This window comes from Dendropsophus ebraccatus, chromosome 1 (genome assembly GCF_027789765.1).
Source record: "Dendropsophus ebraccatus isolate aDenEbr1 chromosome 1, aDenEbr1.pat, whole genome shotgun sequence".
Classification (NCBI taxonomy): Eukaryota; Metazoa; Chordata; class Amphibia; order Anura; family Hylidae; genus Dendropsophus; species Dendropsophus ebraccatus.
The window spans coordinates 5,423,273-5,436,979 of NC_091454.1; the positions used below are offsets into that span (position 1 = coordinate 5,423,273).

Genomic DNA, 13,707 nt, shown 5'->3' on the forward strand with positions numbered 1-13,707 from the left:
GTTCCTCCCACACGGAGCTAACTCCTACAGGGGGGGTGTCTAGAGTAAGGATAGGTTAAGAGAGATGCCAGGGCTACCACACCTGCCCTCTCATAGATACTCTTTAAATGATTGGAAGTGTGCTCATTCAAATTCCAGGGTCTTAGGAAGACTGTATTGTTATAACTTTGTCTCTACCTCCAAGAATTTTTCAAAAGGTCACCACCAGGCTGTTGTCCATCATGCTTGGCATGGATGCAGTCTTTAGGGTCAATATCTTCAATGTTAAGGGAGCATCTGGCTGACCGTAACCCTGTCCTCCCTGATCCCTCTGTACCCTACAATTATTGGGTCTCCAAGCTGAATACATGGCTACAACTGTCCCTCTATGCCTTGGAGGTGGTGGCCTGCCCTGCCACCAGTGGTCTCTCGGAAAGGGTATTCAGCATGAGGTAATTTTTGAAGGGCTAACCTCAAGGGCCTCAAAATTAATTTTTGGAGCTGTCATCTCCAGGGCCTGAAACTCAATATATGATGCCCTCCAACAATTCAGTTTGAAGCCCTTGAAGTCAGCCCTTACCTCAAGGCCTTCAAACAATTTTTGGAGGGCTCACCTAACTCAAGGGCCTCAAACTCAATTTTTGGAGGGCTCACTTCAAGGGCCTCAAACATTTCAATATTATTGTGGGCTCACCCCAGGGGCCTCAAATTTTACATGAATTCCATAAGACCCACACTTCTTTGTGTAGAACGTATCTGACTACATCATGCAAACACAATGACAGTTAGCGGTGGGTGCATTTTGATTTACCCCTTACATATGTCATCTGCGGTTATCACAGGCAACGTGATTTGAAGGGGTGCAGGAAAATTTTTCTTTTGCTTACAATTTGGCTTTCTGTCCATTCTAATGTAGAGAAAAAAGGTTTCCTTGTATTTTTTCCAATTTAAATAGGTTATATTGTGTTTTTAGCGTAGAGCCTGTGATAGTGGCCTAATGAATGATGAACCCAGGCAGGCTTCCCCTGCTGTCCTAGTTGCATTCCAGAGGTGTTTGCATCATTTTCTGTGGTGTCAATGTCATTTCAAGAAACGAGCAAGCAACTCCCGTTAACTTCAATAGGCTTCAGTTGTATTCCAACCAAATTTCAAGTTTGCTTTTTAGTGTGAATTAAACGGGTTGTTACTGGCATGTAGTGGGTATTTCATGTCAATAGCATCTTTAAAAATATATTTACTTAGAAAATTGATGACATGTTCAATACATATTTCACCCGTGCTAGATATAAAACGTTTCCCGGAACCTGAGGGCATTAGATGTGTAATGTGCAGAGTGCTGTCTCCATGACGTGAGATGATGGGATGACTGGTGTAATTCCTCCTCTGTGTACAATCATCTATCACCGAGCAACGAGTTACACAATGGGAATAGGCGGCTCCTGGGCTTCCAGCTCTTCTCTTACCAATAAGTTACATGTGTTATGTTCTGGTTTATATATATATATATATTTTTTTTTTCTTATTTTTTACCTGATTAATACATGATGAATATACTGTGTTTCCCTGAAAATAAGACATCCCATGAAAATAAGACCTAGTGCAATGTTTTCCAATCTTAGAAATATAAAGCCCCCTGAAAATAAGACCTAGCAGCAGTTATTTCTAAAGTTCCCCCCACAACATACATTGGTGTTAGTAGAAACTGTAGGTCTTACCGCTGTCCCTACACTGCATCCGCTGCTCCAAGCACTGTTACGGTAACACACGTAAGCTAAAGAGGTCCGCTGCTGTCACTACACTGCAGCAACTGCTGAGGACTATTGTGTGCGTGTGAATTGGGGAAGCCTGTTGTCCTATAAACACATCTGAGCTTGAAGAACCTTCTGCCACTGCTGTTCCTTAACTGCAGCAACTACTGAGGACCGTTGTGGGCATGTGAGCTGGAGAGGCCCAAATAATTTTGTCATTTTATTTTATCAATGACCTTTATTTTATTGTTATGGTCTGTATACTTGTCAGTGTTGTGCGGTATGGCGGCACTTTTACCTCTATCCATTTCTTTACGTTCTGTTTGTTCTGTATTGACCCTCTGGACCCTCACCCAGTTACCTGGGCCATACTAGGCCGGAGGTGGTCTTCTGTTCTGATGTCTTTATCATATCCTGTTCGTTCCCAGGCTTTACAACTATACACAGGCACCAGACAATATAATATAATGTAATGGTCTCTGGATGTTACGGCGCCCATTTATAGGGGAAGATCAGGAGCGGCTGATGTGGAGGAGTCTCCAGAAGATCTTCCTATAGAAGAGAGGTGAGGAGATCCCTCCAGAGACCCCCCACATTGTTGCTCCTATCAGATTATGCTCCCTGTGATGTTACCGGTCTCTGGGCAGATTTCCTCTATGGTGACGTCTCCTCACAGCTGCTTCTCCCCCTGATATCTTTATAGAACCATCACATATACATAATGCAGCATGAAGGGGCTCGGTGAAGGTGGTGGTGAAGGTGTGTAAGTGTCTGATGGGGTCACACAGCTCATAGAAGGACAGCCGCCCGGCCTCATAATCCAGACAGATTCTGACTCTATCACTGGAAATCTGAGGTAACGGGTTCCTTTTACCATTATGTACCACTAAACATTGGTTATCACACGCCCATCCTCCATCTAAACTCCAGGACTTGTTATTACATCCAATAAGTGACTGCTCCCCCCTCCTGTCTATACTGGGATAACACATCCCCACACTCCACCATCCTGATCTACTGATCTCCACATCCCAGTAATGTCGCCCTGAGGAGAATCCCCAGCTGCTCATCACCTGAGGATGATAATTGAATCTCGCTGTTGTTACTGGACGATTCTCCATTTCTTCTATCCAATTTGCCGTTTTCATGTGGTCTGATATAAGGAGATTATTGTTAGCTGTGTTTATGTCCAGTAATATGTCTGCAGGACCCTGACCATACATCCTTCCCTCTCCCCCAGTCCTGACTATTACACCATGGCCCCCATATTGTGCACCTGAGACAGGTGAAGCTTGTACGTGACTGGGCCAAGATTGAATCCCGGGGGGCTGTGACCTCATTGTCTTTGGTTTTGGGGGAGAGATTGTCGGTAGAGGTGTCTCTGGTTTTGGCGATGAGATGGTCGGTAAATGTGTCACTATATCAGAGAAACCTGCATGTAACATCCCTGTAATCACATCCACATCTACACCATGTGTGGTATCATGTCCCCCTGTGTCCTCATCACCTCCCCCCTCCTCAGGATCACACAAGTCACCTGTGTCTGGATCCTGTAAGACAGTCAGTGGATCCGCCATGTTACACAGCTCCTCAATGTGTCTCATCTTCCTGGACAGCTCATCCTTCTTTATGTCCAGTTTCTGGATGACCTCAGACAGTGACTGTGTTGCTTCTTTCCTCAGTCTCTTGCATCTTTCTTCAGTCTTCTCTCGTTTTGTCATCAGTTTTCTCAGAACATTTCTCAGCTTGTTCTTCTTCTTCTCAGAGGCCTCATCCAGCATCTCCACCCGGTGTCCCCGATGGTCTCCGGCCAGACTGCAGGACACACAGATACAGGCGTCGTCATCAGTGCAGTAATATTCCAGAACCTTCTTATGGACAGAACATTTCCTCTTCTCCAGAGAAGTGCTGGGATCGGTCAGGACGTGTTCTGGTGACTTGCTGTGATATCTCAGGTGTTTATCACACAGAGAAGCCTCACACAGCAGACAGGATCTCACAGCAGGTACAGGAGAGTCCACACAGTAAGTGCAGCAGATCCCGGTGATCTCCTCTTGATGCGGCTGAGTAGACAGGAAACGTTCTGCTACATTACACAGAGTTATGTTCTTTATCAGTGCCGGACGCTCCCGGAACTCTGTTCTACATTCAGGACAGGAATAAACTCCAGCCCCGTCCTGTGCATTTAAGGCCTGATGAATACAGTCCCGGCAGAAGTTGTGTCCACATTTCAGGGTTACAGGATCTTTATAGAGGTCCAGACAGATGGAGCAGAGCAGCTCGTCTCTTAGATCAGCAGACGCCATGGCTTCTGGATTCACAACAATGGAAGCTGAAGGTGTATTATATAGGGCGTGTTCCAGCACATGTGACATTGTACAACCTGCAGCCAAGAGCTGTCTATTAACCCTATAATCGTCTGCAAAGGAACAGAAGTTGCCTTCAGTTCAGTTCAACACTTCACTACACCCAGATAACCACTGCTGGCTGCCTGACAGGATGGGTAGCTCGACACTGTAGGGATGAGGGTGGTCAGACCTAAGTCTAAACACAACTACACGTATCTCACGTCAAAGTATATCTTCAGGTTCCAGCAGAGTACACAGCTACACTGGGTTGGGGCTCCTCTGAGAAATTCCTCTACTGTACTCTCCAAGCACAGCTACAACTACCTCTACCTTTTGTGGGTGGCGGTGCCGATACTCCGGATGGGTCAGTTGCTACTCAGGACTACTGTGACAAGAGTCCAAGGGACCCACTACAACCTGGCAAGTCACCTACCATCTTGGGGACACAAACCAGCCATCTACAAAATAGGTACCAACATTACACCTGTATGCTGGACTAGCCCTGGCGTCACGAAAACTAACATCCCTAGCCGTACACCACAGAATTGGCGTCACGGTAAGCTCAACTACTGTCCAAGTACCACGCGTAAAGAGGAGAACATGTCATTTACTGGTTGTGAGACAGAGGATAACATGAACTAACTGCTCTAATAAACTGTATGAATGTAGCTGAGCTGGGATGAAACAGAAGACACTGCAGGAATAGTGCTGGTGAATGCATATTATATGGGGAAACATAAGGAATTTGGCACTTGGGCATTTTCTGAAGTTAGGTATGAGGAGTGGGCACTGGACCTTTAAGATACGGAGGAGTGAGCTGAAGGATCAGAACTGAACTGAACCCATCCTGTTTATTTCAGCTGGATTAGCTACGGGCCCCTAAGTCTTAATGCACCTGAGTAAGGTAACTCCCTCTGATTCACGCAAGTGGGATGAGGTATCCACTGCAGTTTGTGTTTTTTCCATTAGGTGTCTCACTACTGTGTTTGTTAGTTAGCTTGTTCTATGCATGGCTGAAGCCTTCCAAGGGTTAATTGTTGTATGTCACATGTTGCCTTTTTGTCCACTTAATGGTGCAAGTGTTTTCCCTTTTTTCTTTAGCCTATCCTCTCCTTCCTCTTTCTCTGCACATTCACAGCCCACCAATCACGGAAAGGGTTATTTGGACCCCTGTGGTTAGGAATTAGTTAGCGGTGGGAGGAGTTAGTGGTCGTCTGAAGTGAGTCTGACAGGGACACAGCTAAGAAAACACATTTCTTCCTTATGAGCAACAGAACCACTATGCAGTGTTAGAACTCTACAGGGGGAGAGAAGCCGCACAGGGAACACCTTGTCCACGCCAGGAACCTCATTACAAAGAGCAGGGCAGTTACCTTAGAAGTCCGAGTAACTAACCCCAAAGGAACAGAAGTACAGAAAACAGAACGTCTACTGCACAGTGCAGGACAACTGGGAAGTCTCAAGAGTCTGCTCAGTCCAGATAAGTCCTGGGGCTCGTTTTACCCACCTAGGATGGGTAGCCCGCAACTAGAGGGCAAAAGGCGGTCAGACTTGAAGTCATCTGTGAGTATGAGTATTCTTTCTTCACACCTCTATTGTTCAGGCAGAGTACATTTCTACATTGGACAAGGCCCCTCTGGCAATCCCTCTCCTCTATTCTCTCTACTGTAAAGCACTCTCTTCTCCAAAGCACCTTATCTCTACTTCAACTAAGATCACCTAAATAACTTGTTACATTGCCTTTCTTTTGTATTGCACTGGACTGTGTTTTTACCACCAGTACTACCCTTGTATTGCACTACATTCTCCCAAGTAAACTGTTCTATTTTACTAAAGCACTGGACTCTGGCTCGTTCCTTGTGCACCCGCACCCACACACCTGTACATTTGGGTTAACCTCCTCTCTTTTGTGTGATGTTGGTGACGCATCAACTGTCCGGGGTGGGTTCTAAACCACTCCAGGCTACCGTGACAAGTGCCCAAGTGACCTTAGGTGGTATGGTAGCTGTGTGGGTCTGACACAGCAGGGAGACCCCGAAAATGACAACTCCCTATGTGTCACCTTAATAGCTGACCACACTCACCCTTTCGATAGTATAGTAAAACATATAGAACAGTAACTAGATAGATAGATACTCACCTGGCTGAGCAATAGTGAGGTTTATCATAGTACAGCGGACCAGGAACACAAACTCACTGTGTCTGACTTTTACATGTTCACCTAAAGTTCCCTCTGCCTGATTCATGTGTACAATGGTGTGTTTGACCACCCCGCTAATGGATGTTTCACCTCTGCCGCCTTCCTCTGCCACAACCTGATACCTGGCTGGCAGCCTACTACCCATGCCAGCACCAGTGCCCCCTCTGTCAGCCATTACCCACACTGGGACAACTCCTGGGAAATGACATGGAGTCCTCTAGTATCTTGTGCATCCTAGAGCAGCATATAGGGTGAAAACCTAGACTGTACATTGTCCCGCTCCTGGGACTGGACCAAAGGCATAGTGGTTGGGTAGCAGAGCAGGACCGCACCCGCCGGGGCATAGTGGTTGGGTAGCAGAGCAGGTCCGCACCCGCCGGGGTGTTACATCTATTATAATAATCCAACCAGCAGCCTTACAGTAATAGCTTCAGTACCTCTATAACAGACACTGTGCCCTCATAGTAGTAAGAGCTCCCTTATATAAGCAATAACCAGTCACTGCCACCCTATCAGTGTACCCCACAGTATGAGCCTCAGTGCCCCCATAACAGCCCCAGAGCAGTCCAGTAACAGTATCCCAGTAACAATAGGCTGAAGAGAAGGAAGTGGTGATGGCGTTCCTGCCTCCTGCTCAGACACTTGTATGGTCGGCACCTGTGTGACCGGCTGAACCTGATCACATCTATACGTCTGTGTACTCTGACACGCTGAATCCATAGCAAAGTCATCACCAAGAGACCAACAAGAACTCACAACCGAGGTGAGAGGAAAGTCATGGGGGATGGGGCTGGCGTGGTCTCCATCAGTAAGGGGATTTCTCCATCCTCTCTGTGTATTATAACTTCCTGTCACATTGGACGGATTTACCAATACTGTGGTGAATATGAATCGGGCCCACCATAGGGTAGATGCCCCCCACCTACAGTACCACAGTAGAGGCGTTTTATACTCTCTCTCCCTTGTCTGTGGGTTTGGGATCATTGTCTTGCATACGGGCCTCGGGGGGGGGGGGGGGGGGGGGGCAGAGCGTGCATACGGGCCTGGGAGGGTGTGAATACAGAACAGGGAAAGGGGGGGAGGGGGAAGAGTGTGAATACAGGCCTGGGGGGGGGGGGGGGGGAGTGCGTGCAGACAGAAAAGGGAGGGGGGAGTGCGTGCATACAGAACAGGGGGGGGGGGGGGGGAGAGTGTGAATACAGAACAGGGAGGGGTGCATACAGGCCTGGGAGGGGGGGGGGCGGGGGAGAGTGTGAATACAGGCCTGGGAGGGGGGGGGGGGGTATTCATACAGAACAGGGAGGGGTGCATACAGGCCTGGGGGGAGGGAGTGCGTGCATACAGAAAAGGGAGGGGGGAGTTCGTGCATACAGAACAGGGGGGGGGGGAGAGCGTGCATACAGAACCGGGAGGGGGGGGGGGGGGAGAGTGTGAATACAGGCCTGGGGGGGGGGGGGTTGGAGTATGCATACAGAACAGGGAGGGGTGCATACAGGCCTGGGAGGGGGGGGGAGGGAGTGCGTGCATACAGAACCGGGAGGGGGGGAGTGTGTGCATACAGAACAGGGAGGGGGGGGGGGGGGGGGGGGGAGTGCGTGCATACAGAACAGGGAGGGGGGGGGGGGGGGGGAGTGCGTGCATACAGAACAGGGAGGGGGGGGGGGAGTGCGTGCATACAGAACAGGGAGGGGGGGGGGGGGAGTGCGTGCATACAGAACAGGGAGGGGGGGAGTGCGTGCATACAGAACAGGGAGGGGGGGGGGGGAGAGCGTGCATACACAACAGGGAGGGGGGAGAGCGTGCATACACAACAGGGAGGGGGGGAGAGCGTGCATACACAACAGGGAGGGGGGAGAGCGTGCATACACAACAGGGAGGGGGGAGAGCGTGCATACACAACAGGGAGGGGGGAGAGCGTGCATACACAACAGGGAGGGGGGAGAGCGTGCATACACAACAGGGAGGGGGGAGAGCGTGCATACACAACAGGGAGGGGGGAGAGCGTGCATACAGAACAGGGAGGGGGGAGAGCGTGCATACAGAACAGGGGGGGGGAGAGCGTGCATACAGAACAGGGAGGGGGGGGAGAGCGTGCATACAGAACAGGGAGGGGGGGGAGCGTGCATACAGAACAGGGAGGGGGGGAGCGTGCATACACAACAGGGAGGGGGGGAGAGCGTGCATACAGAACAGGGAGGGGGGGGAGAGCGTGCATACAGAACAGGGAGGGGGGTGAGAGCATGCATACACAACAGGGAGGGGGGGGTGGAGAGCGTGCATACAGAACAGTGAGGGGGGGGAGCGTGCATACAGAACAGGGAGGGGGGGCAGAGCGTGCATACAGAACGGGGGAGAGCGTGCATACAGAACAGGGAGGGGAGAGAGCGTGCATACAGAACAGGGAGGGGGGGAGCGTGCATACACAACAGGGAGGGGGGGGAGAGCGTGCATACAGAACAGGGAGGGGGGAGTGCGTGCATACACAACAGGGAGGGGGGGGGGGGTGCATACACAACAGGGAGGGGGGGAGAGCGTGCATACAGAACAGGGAGGGGGGAGTGCGTGCATACACAACAGGGAGGGGGGGGAGAGCGTGCATACAGAACAGGGAGGGGAGGGAGTGCGTGCATACAGAACGGGGGGGGGGGAGAGCGTGCATACAGAACAGGGAGGGGGGGGAGAGCATGCATACAGAACAGGGAGGGGGGGGGGGAGCGTGCATACAGAACAGGGAGGGGGGAGAGCGTGCATACAGAACAGGGAGGGGGGGAGCGTGCATACAGAACAGGGAGGGGGGAGCGTGCATACACAACAGGGAGGGGGGGAGAGTGCATACAGAACAGGGAGGGGGGAGTGCGTGCATACACAACAGGGAGGGGGGAGAGCATGCATACAGAACAGGGACAATGTCACCGGATAGAGGGGAGGAATAACCCAGCAGGGACAGCAGGTGGCGCTGTGATACAATACATACAGCGGCTGTGTGATACATACTGGAGGAAGAAAACTATCACATAGAATACAGATGTCTCTGCGGCTCCTCCAGTATCTACTGACCGCACTGATGGATGGAGGAGAATGGAACAAAGGTGCGGCTCTATTAGAGAGAATGTGGCGGCTCTTAGAAGAGCCTTTGGGGTGCGGAGAGAAGCGCAGGAGGCGGCGGATCACTTGGCGCTGGTGTACTTGGTGACGGCCTTGGTGCCCTCGGACACGGCGTGCTTGGCCAGCTCTCCGGGCAGCAGCAGGCGCACGGCGGTCTGGATCTCCCGGGAGGTGATGGTGTGGCGCTTGTTGTAGTGAGCCAGGCGGGACGCTTCCCCTGCGATGCGCTCGAAGATGTCATTGACGAACGAGTTCATGATGCCCATGGCCTTGGAGGAGATGCCGGTGTCAGGGTGGACCTGCTTGAGCACCTTGTACACGTAGATGGCGTAGCTCTCCTTCCTGCTCTTCCTCCGCTTCTTGCCGTCCTTCTTCTGGGTCTTGCTCACGGCTTTCTTGGAGCCCTTCTTGGGCGCTGGGGCGGACTTGGCGGGATCAGGCATGTTACCTCACAGATCTCCTCACACAGAGAACAATGCTGCTCTCCCCTCCCCGCAGCCGTATTTATACCCAGCGCATGCAAATGAGCCCTGCTGCCTGCCAGCCGCGCTACTGGACGAGGTAGTCATGTGACTTGTGTACGCCTCATACGCCCCGCCCACTGCAGATCATTTGTTCTCCTTCAGGTCCGCCTGGCCCGAATTCACATTTACCCAAAGACAAGAGCCCCAATATCCCAGCGGCTGCTCCGGTCACACCGTGTACGGGGAATAAGTCTGTAATCCGGACAGAAGGGGCGACAGGTGTCCTGCTCTCTGCGCCTTATGTGCCGGGTGGGAGGGATGAGGGGACGGGAGCGGAGAGCGGGAATCCCCCCCCCAGAGCTCCGGGGATCAGCCGATTAGTGTGGCGGTTTTAGAGCGGAAGGTTTGAGTTCCCCGCTCATCCTGCAGTTACCGCCGTGCTCCCTCCTAATGTGAATATTCTCTGATCTAGAGGATGAGGAGCAGTCAGGGACCACCAGGAGAGCGGGTGATATGTGCGGTACCGCATCAGGGAGGATCAGCGGCCGCACACAGCTCAGGTTTCCCTATACCAAGCAACTGCTTTAATGAAGAGACAACACAACCCGCCAGCAGGGGGCGCTACACTGTACCGTATATGCAGGATAATAAGCAGCCGGACACCCTCTCCCTACTATCTGATCTCTCACTACTCCCCCATCATCCCGCGCACCAGCAGTTACCACACCCGGCCACCAGGTGTCGCTAATCCCTTCTCCCTGTACCGTATATGCAGGATAATAAGCAGCCGGACACCCTCTACCTACTATTCTTCTCACTACTCCCCCGCTCCAATCCCCTTCTCCCTGTACCGTATATGCAGGATAATAAGCAGCCGGACACCCTCTCCCTACTCCCCCGCTCCAATCCCTTCTCCCTGTACCGTAGGTGCAGGATAATAAGCGCAGGCTGAGCCCGTTTCGGAGCAGGTGGTGGGGTTACAATCCCCTTCTCCCTGTCCCGTAGGTGCAGGATAATAAGCGCAGGCTGAGCCCTTTTCGGAGCAGGTGGTGGCTCTGAGAAGAGCCGTTGTGGTGTAGCCGCTGTATCCCGGGGCAGCTAAGCCCTCTCCCCCCGGATCCTGCGAGCCAGCTGGATGTCTTTGGGCATGATGGTGACCCTCTTGGCGTGGATGGCGCACAGGTTGGTGTCCTCGAACAGTCCCACCAGATAAGCCTCGCTCGCCTCCTGCAGGGCCATGACCGCCGAGCTCTGGAAGCGGAGATCGGTCTTGAAGTCCTGGGCGATCTCTCTCACCAGGCGCTGGAAGGGAAGCTTCCGGATCAGCAGCTCGGTGGACTTCTGGTAGCGGCGGATCTCCCGGAGAGCGACTGTCCCTGGCCGGTAGCGGTGCGGCTTCTTCACTCCGCCAGTGGCGGGAGCGCTCTTCCTGGCGGCCTTAGTGGCCAGCTGCTTGCGGGGAGCTTTCCCTCCGGTGGATTTCCGGGCGGTCTGCTTGGTTCGGGCCATTTCTCTGTCTACACGGACACAGCTGGGATATGGCGTGAGGGGAGAGCGGCGGGAGATTTATACTGCGGGACGCGGCCTCATTGTCTGATGGAGGACACACCCCATAGACTCTATTGGCTGATGGAAGACACGCCTCCTAGATTCTATTGGCTGATTCATATAAAGCTGAACCCGCCAAGAAGTGTCCGTGACCAATCAGCGTTCATCCTCACTCCCGGTTGTTGGCAGTAACTCCCGGTAATAGCGCCCTCTCCTGGTGCTCACTCGGTCACATTCATTGTCCGGCAGCCCCTGTAATGATGATGCGGTGTCTATGGGCTCTATGACTTCCGGTACCCGTGGCCTCAGTGATAGCGGACAGAGGCTTCTGTGTATCCAGGGTTAGGGGCCCCGCACCATGTATTGTTATACTGAATAGATGTGGTTTCCTATGAGATCCGCGGTGTCGGTAGAGCCGCCCGTAATATACCGGAACCTCCCGCACGAATCTAATTGTAACAGATAACATTACAGCTAGAGGGACATCTAGTGGTTATAGGTAGAATCACATGTATAATAACAGCTACAGGGACATCTAGTGGTTATAGGTAGAATCACATGTATAATAACAGCTACAGGGACATCTAGTGGTTATAGGTAGAATCACATGTATAATAACAGCTACAGGGACATCTAGTGGTTATAGGCAGAATCACACATGTAAAATAACAGCTACAGGGACATCTAGTGGTTATAGGTAGAATCACATGTATAATAACAGCTACAGGGACATCTAGTGGTTAGAGTTAGGAAAGCACATGTATAATAACAGCTACAGGGACATCTAGTGGTTATAGGCAGAATCACACATGTAAAATAACAGCTACAGGGACATCTAGTGGTTAGAGTTAGGAAAGCACATGTATAATAACAGAGCCACAGTGACATCTAGTGACTAAAGTTATTATTAAATTACACATGTCAAATACTAGCTACAGGGACATCTAGTGGTTGTAAGCGGTTGTACATCTGGTAATTACACATGTACAATCAATGTTGACAGAAAGTTTATAATTTGGTCCTTCTACCCATAGACATAGTCACATCCTTGAGCTCTATAGGGTACAAGTAATTTAGTGTTGTTCTAATAATCTGAGCTGCAAAGTAACACAGGCCTGGGAAATCGGTTTTGTTAATAGGTTGTGTGTGTATATACCGTATATACCAGTACTGATCCTGTATACGGGGCTATTGGGTTTTTGAAGCTTTTTTTTTTAATTAGTAATTTAATCTATAATTGGCCTGAGCTTCATCCAGAGGAGCTACAGGGCACATGTACAAAGTGCCGGGGGTTAAGGGGGCGCTCCTGTGGACTTATTACTCACCTCTCCCTGTTCCTCCTCTGCAGGCGGCTTCTCTCCACGTCTCGGCATGACGTGCTGACGCTGTTCAGACACCCAGAGCTTCCGTCTCTATTTCATGTGACGTAAGCTCCTAGGCCAGGTTTGTGCAGAGTCTGGACAGTTATTAAGGCCATTGTCACACATGCAGGTCCTGACTTCACAGCAACACAGAGCACTAGGATACCTGCAGTTTGGGTTTCTTTACCCTATGGTCCGGCTGACCAGCAGCAGTGTGATGTGAAAGCAGTGTATGACGTGTCCTACTAGGCTATACCAGACTTGCTATTTCATGGCGGTCATTCACACCCAGCAGTCACCATTCTCCTCCATCATGCATTCTGAGTCCTGATGACAGTGACATAACCGCTATAGAGGCAGGGGATGCGGCTGCTATAGGGTCCAATCATGGACAACAGGACCAATCTGCCCAGTGGATCATTATGGGAGCAGTTTGTGGTATCATCAGGGGCCACAGCAATCTAAACCACCCACTTTACACCTTGGTACTCACCAACCAGAGAATCCAGAAGACTTACCCCAGATCCTCAGCCAGCGAGCTGTCAGGGTAGGATCTGAGGGCTACAGGCAGAGCAGACCACGACCTCTAGCCGCCCCCGCTTACCACCATTAGCCAAGATGTGTCACAGCTGCAGTCAGTGATTGGCAACACATTACAAGGAGAGTAATGAAAAAGTCATATATACTAGAAAATCAAAAAATCTCATGTCACTAAGGGGTTAAGCAGCACAGGAAACCTGCAGTGTACGTCACCATCCTATTCTCCCAGGACTCCAACATTCGCCATCAGTGTCAGACTGGGGTACCTTGGGCCCACCAGGGAATACTTTATTCTAGGGGCCCACCCTACATACAGCAGATATACCCAGCACCAAACCTTTCACATTACTATAGTGACTTTGCACAGTGCTGGGTATGTGACCGGCGATGCTCGCTCACTGTTAGTAACTGCTC

The 13,707-nt window shown here is 51.1% G+C and overlaps 3 protein-coding genes across 3 annotated transcripts; all 3 read right to left on the minus strand.

Annotated features, from left to right (window-relative positions):
- Positions 1-1,985: 1,985 nt before the first annotated feature.
- Positions 1,986-4,033, minus strand: LOC138787444 (E3 ubiquitin/ISG15 ligase TRIM25-like). Its single transcript, XM_069964746.1, has one exon. The coding sequence runs from the start codon at positions 4,031-4,033 to the stop codon at positions 2,357-2,359; it is 1,677 nt and encodes a 558-aa protein (XP_069820847.1). The 3' UTR covers positions 1,986-2,356.
- A 5,357-nt stretch (positions 4,034-9,390) lies between these two features.
- LOC138771594 (histone H2B 1.1-like) lies at positions 9,391-9,823 on the minus strand. The gene has a single exon (XM_069951438.1). The coding sequence runs from the start codon at positions 9,821-9,823 to the stop codon at positions 9,443-9,445; it is 381 nt and encodes a 126-aa protein (XP_069807539.1). The 3' UTR covers positions 9,391-9,442.
- A 1,119-nt stretch (positions 9,824-10,942) lies between these two features.
- On the minus strand, positions 10,943-11,353 carry LOC138771610 (histone H3). The gene has a single exon (XM_069951439.1). The coding sequence runs from the start codon at positions 11,351-11,353 to the stop codon at positions 10,943-10,945; it is 411 nt and encodes a 136-aa protein (XP_069807540.1).
- Positions 11,354-13,707: the final 2,354 nt, after the last annotated feature.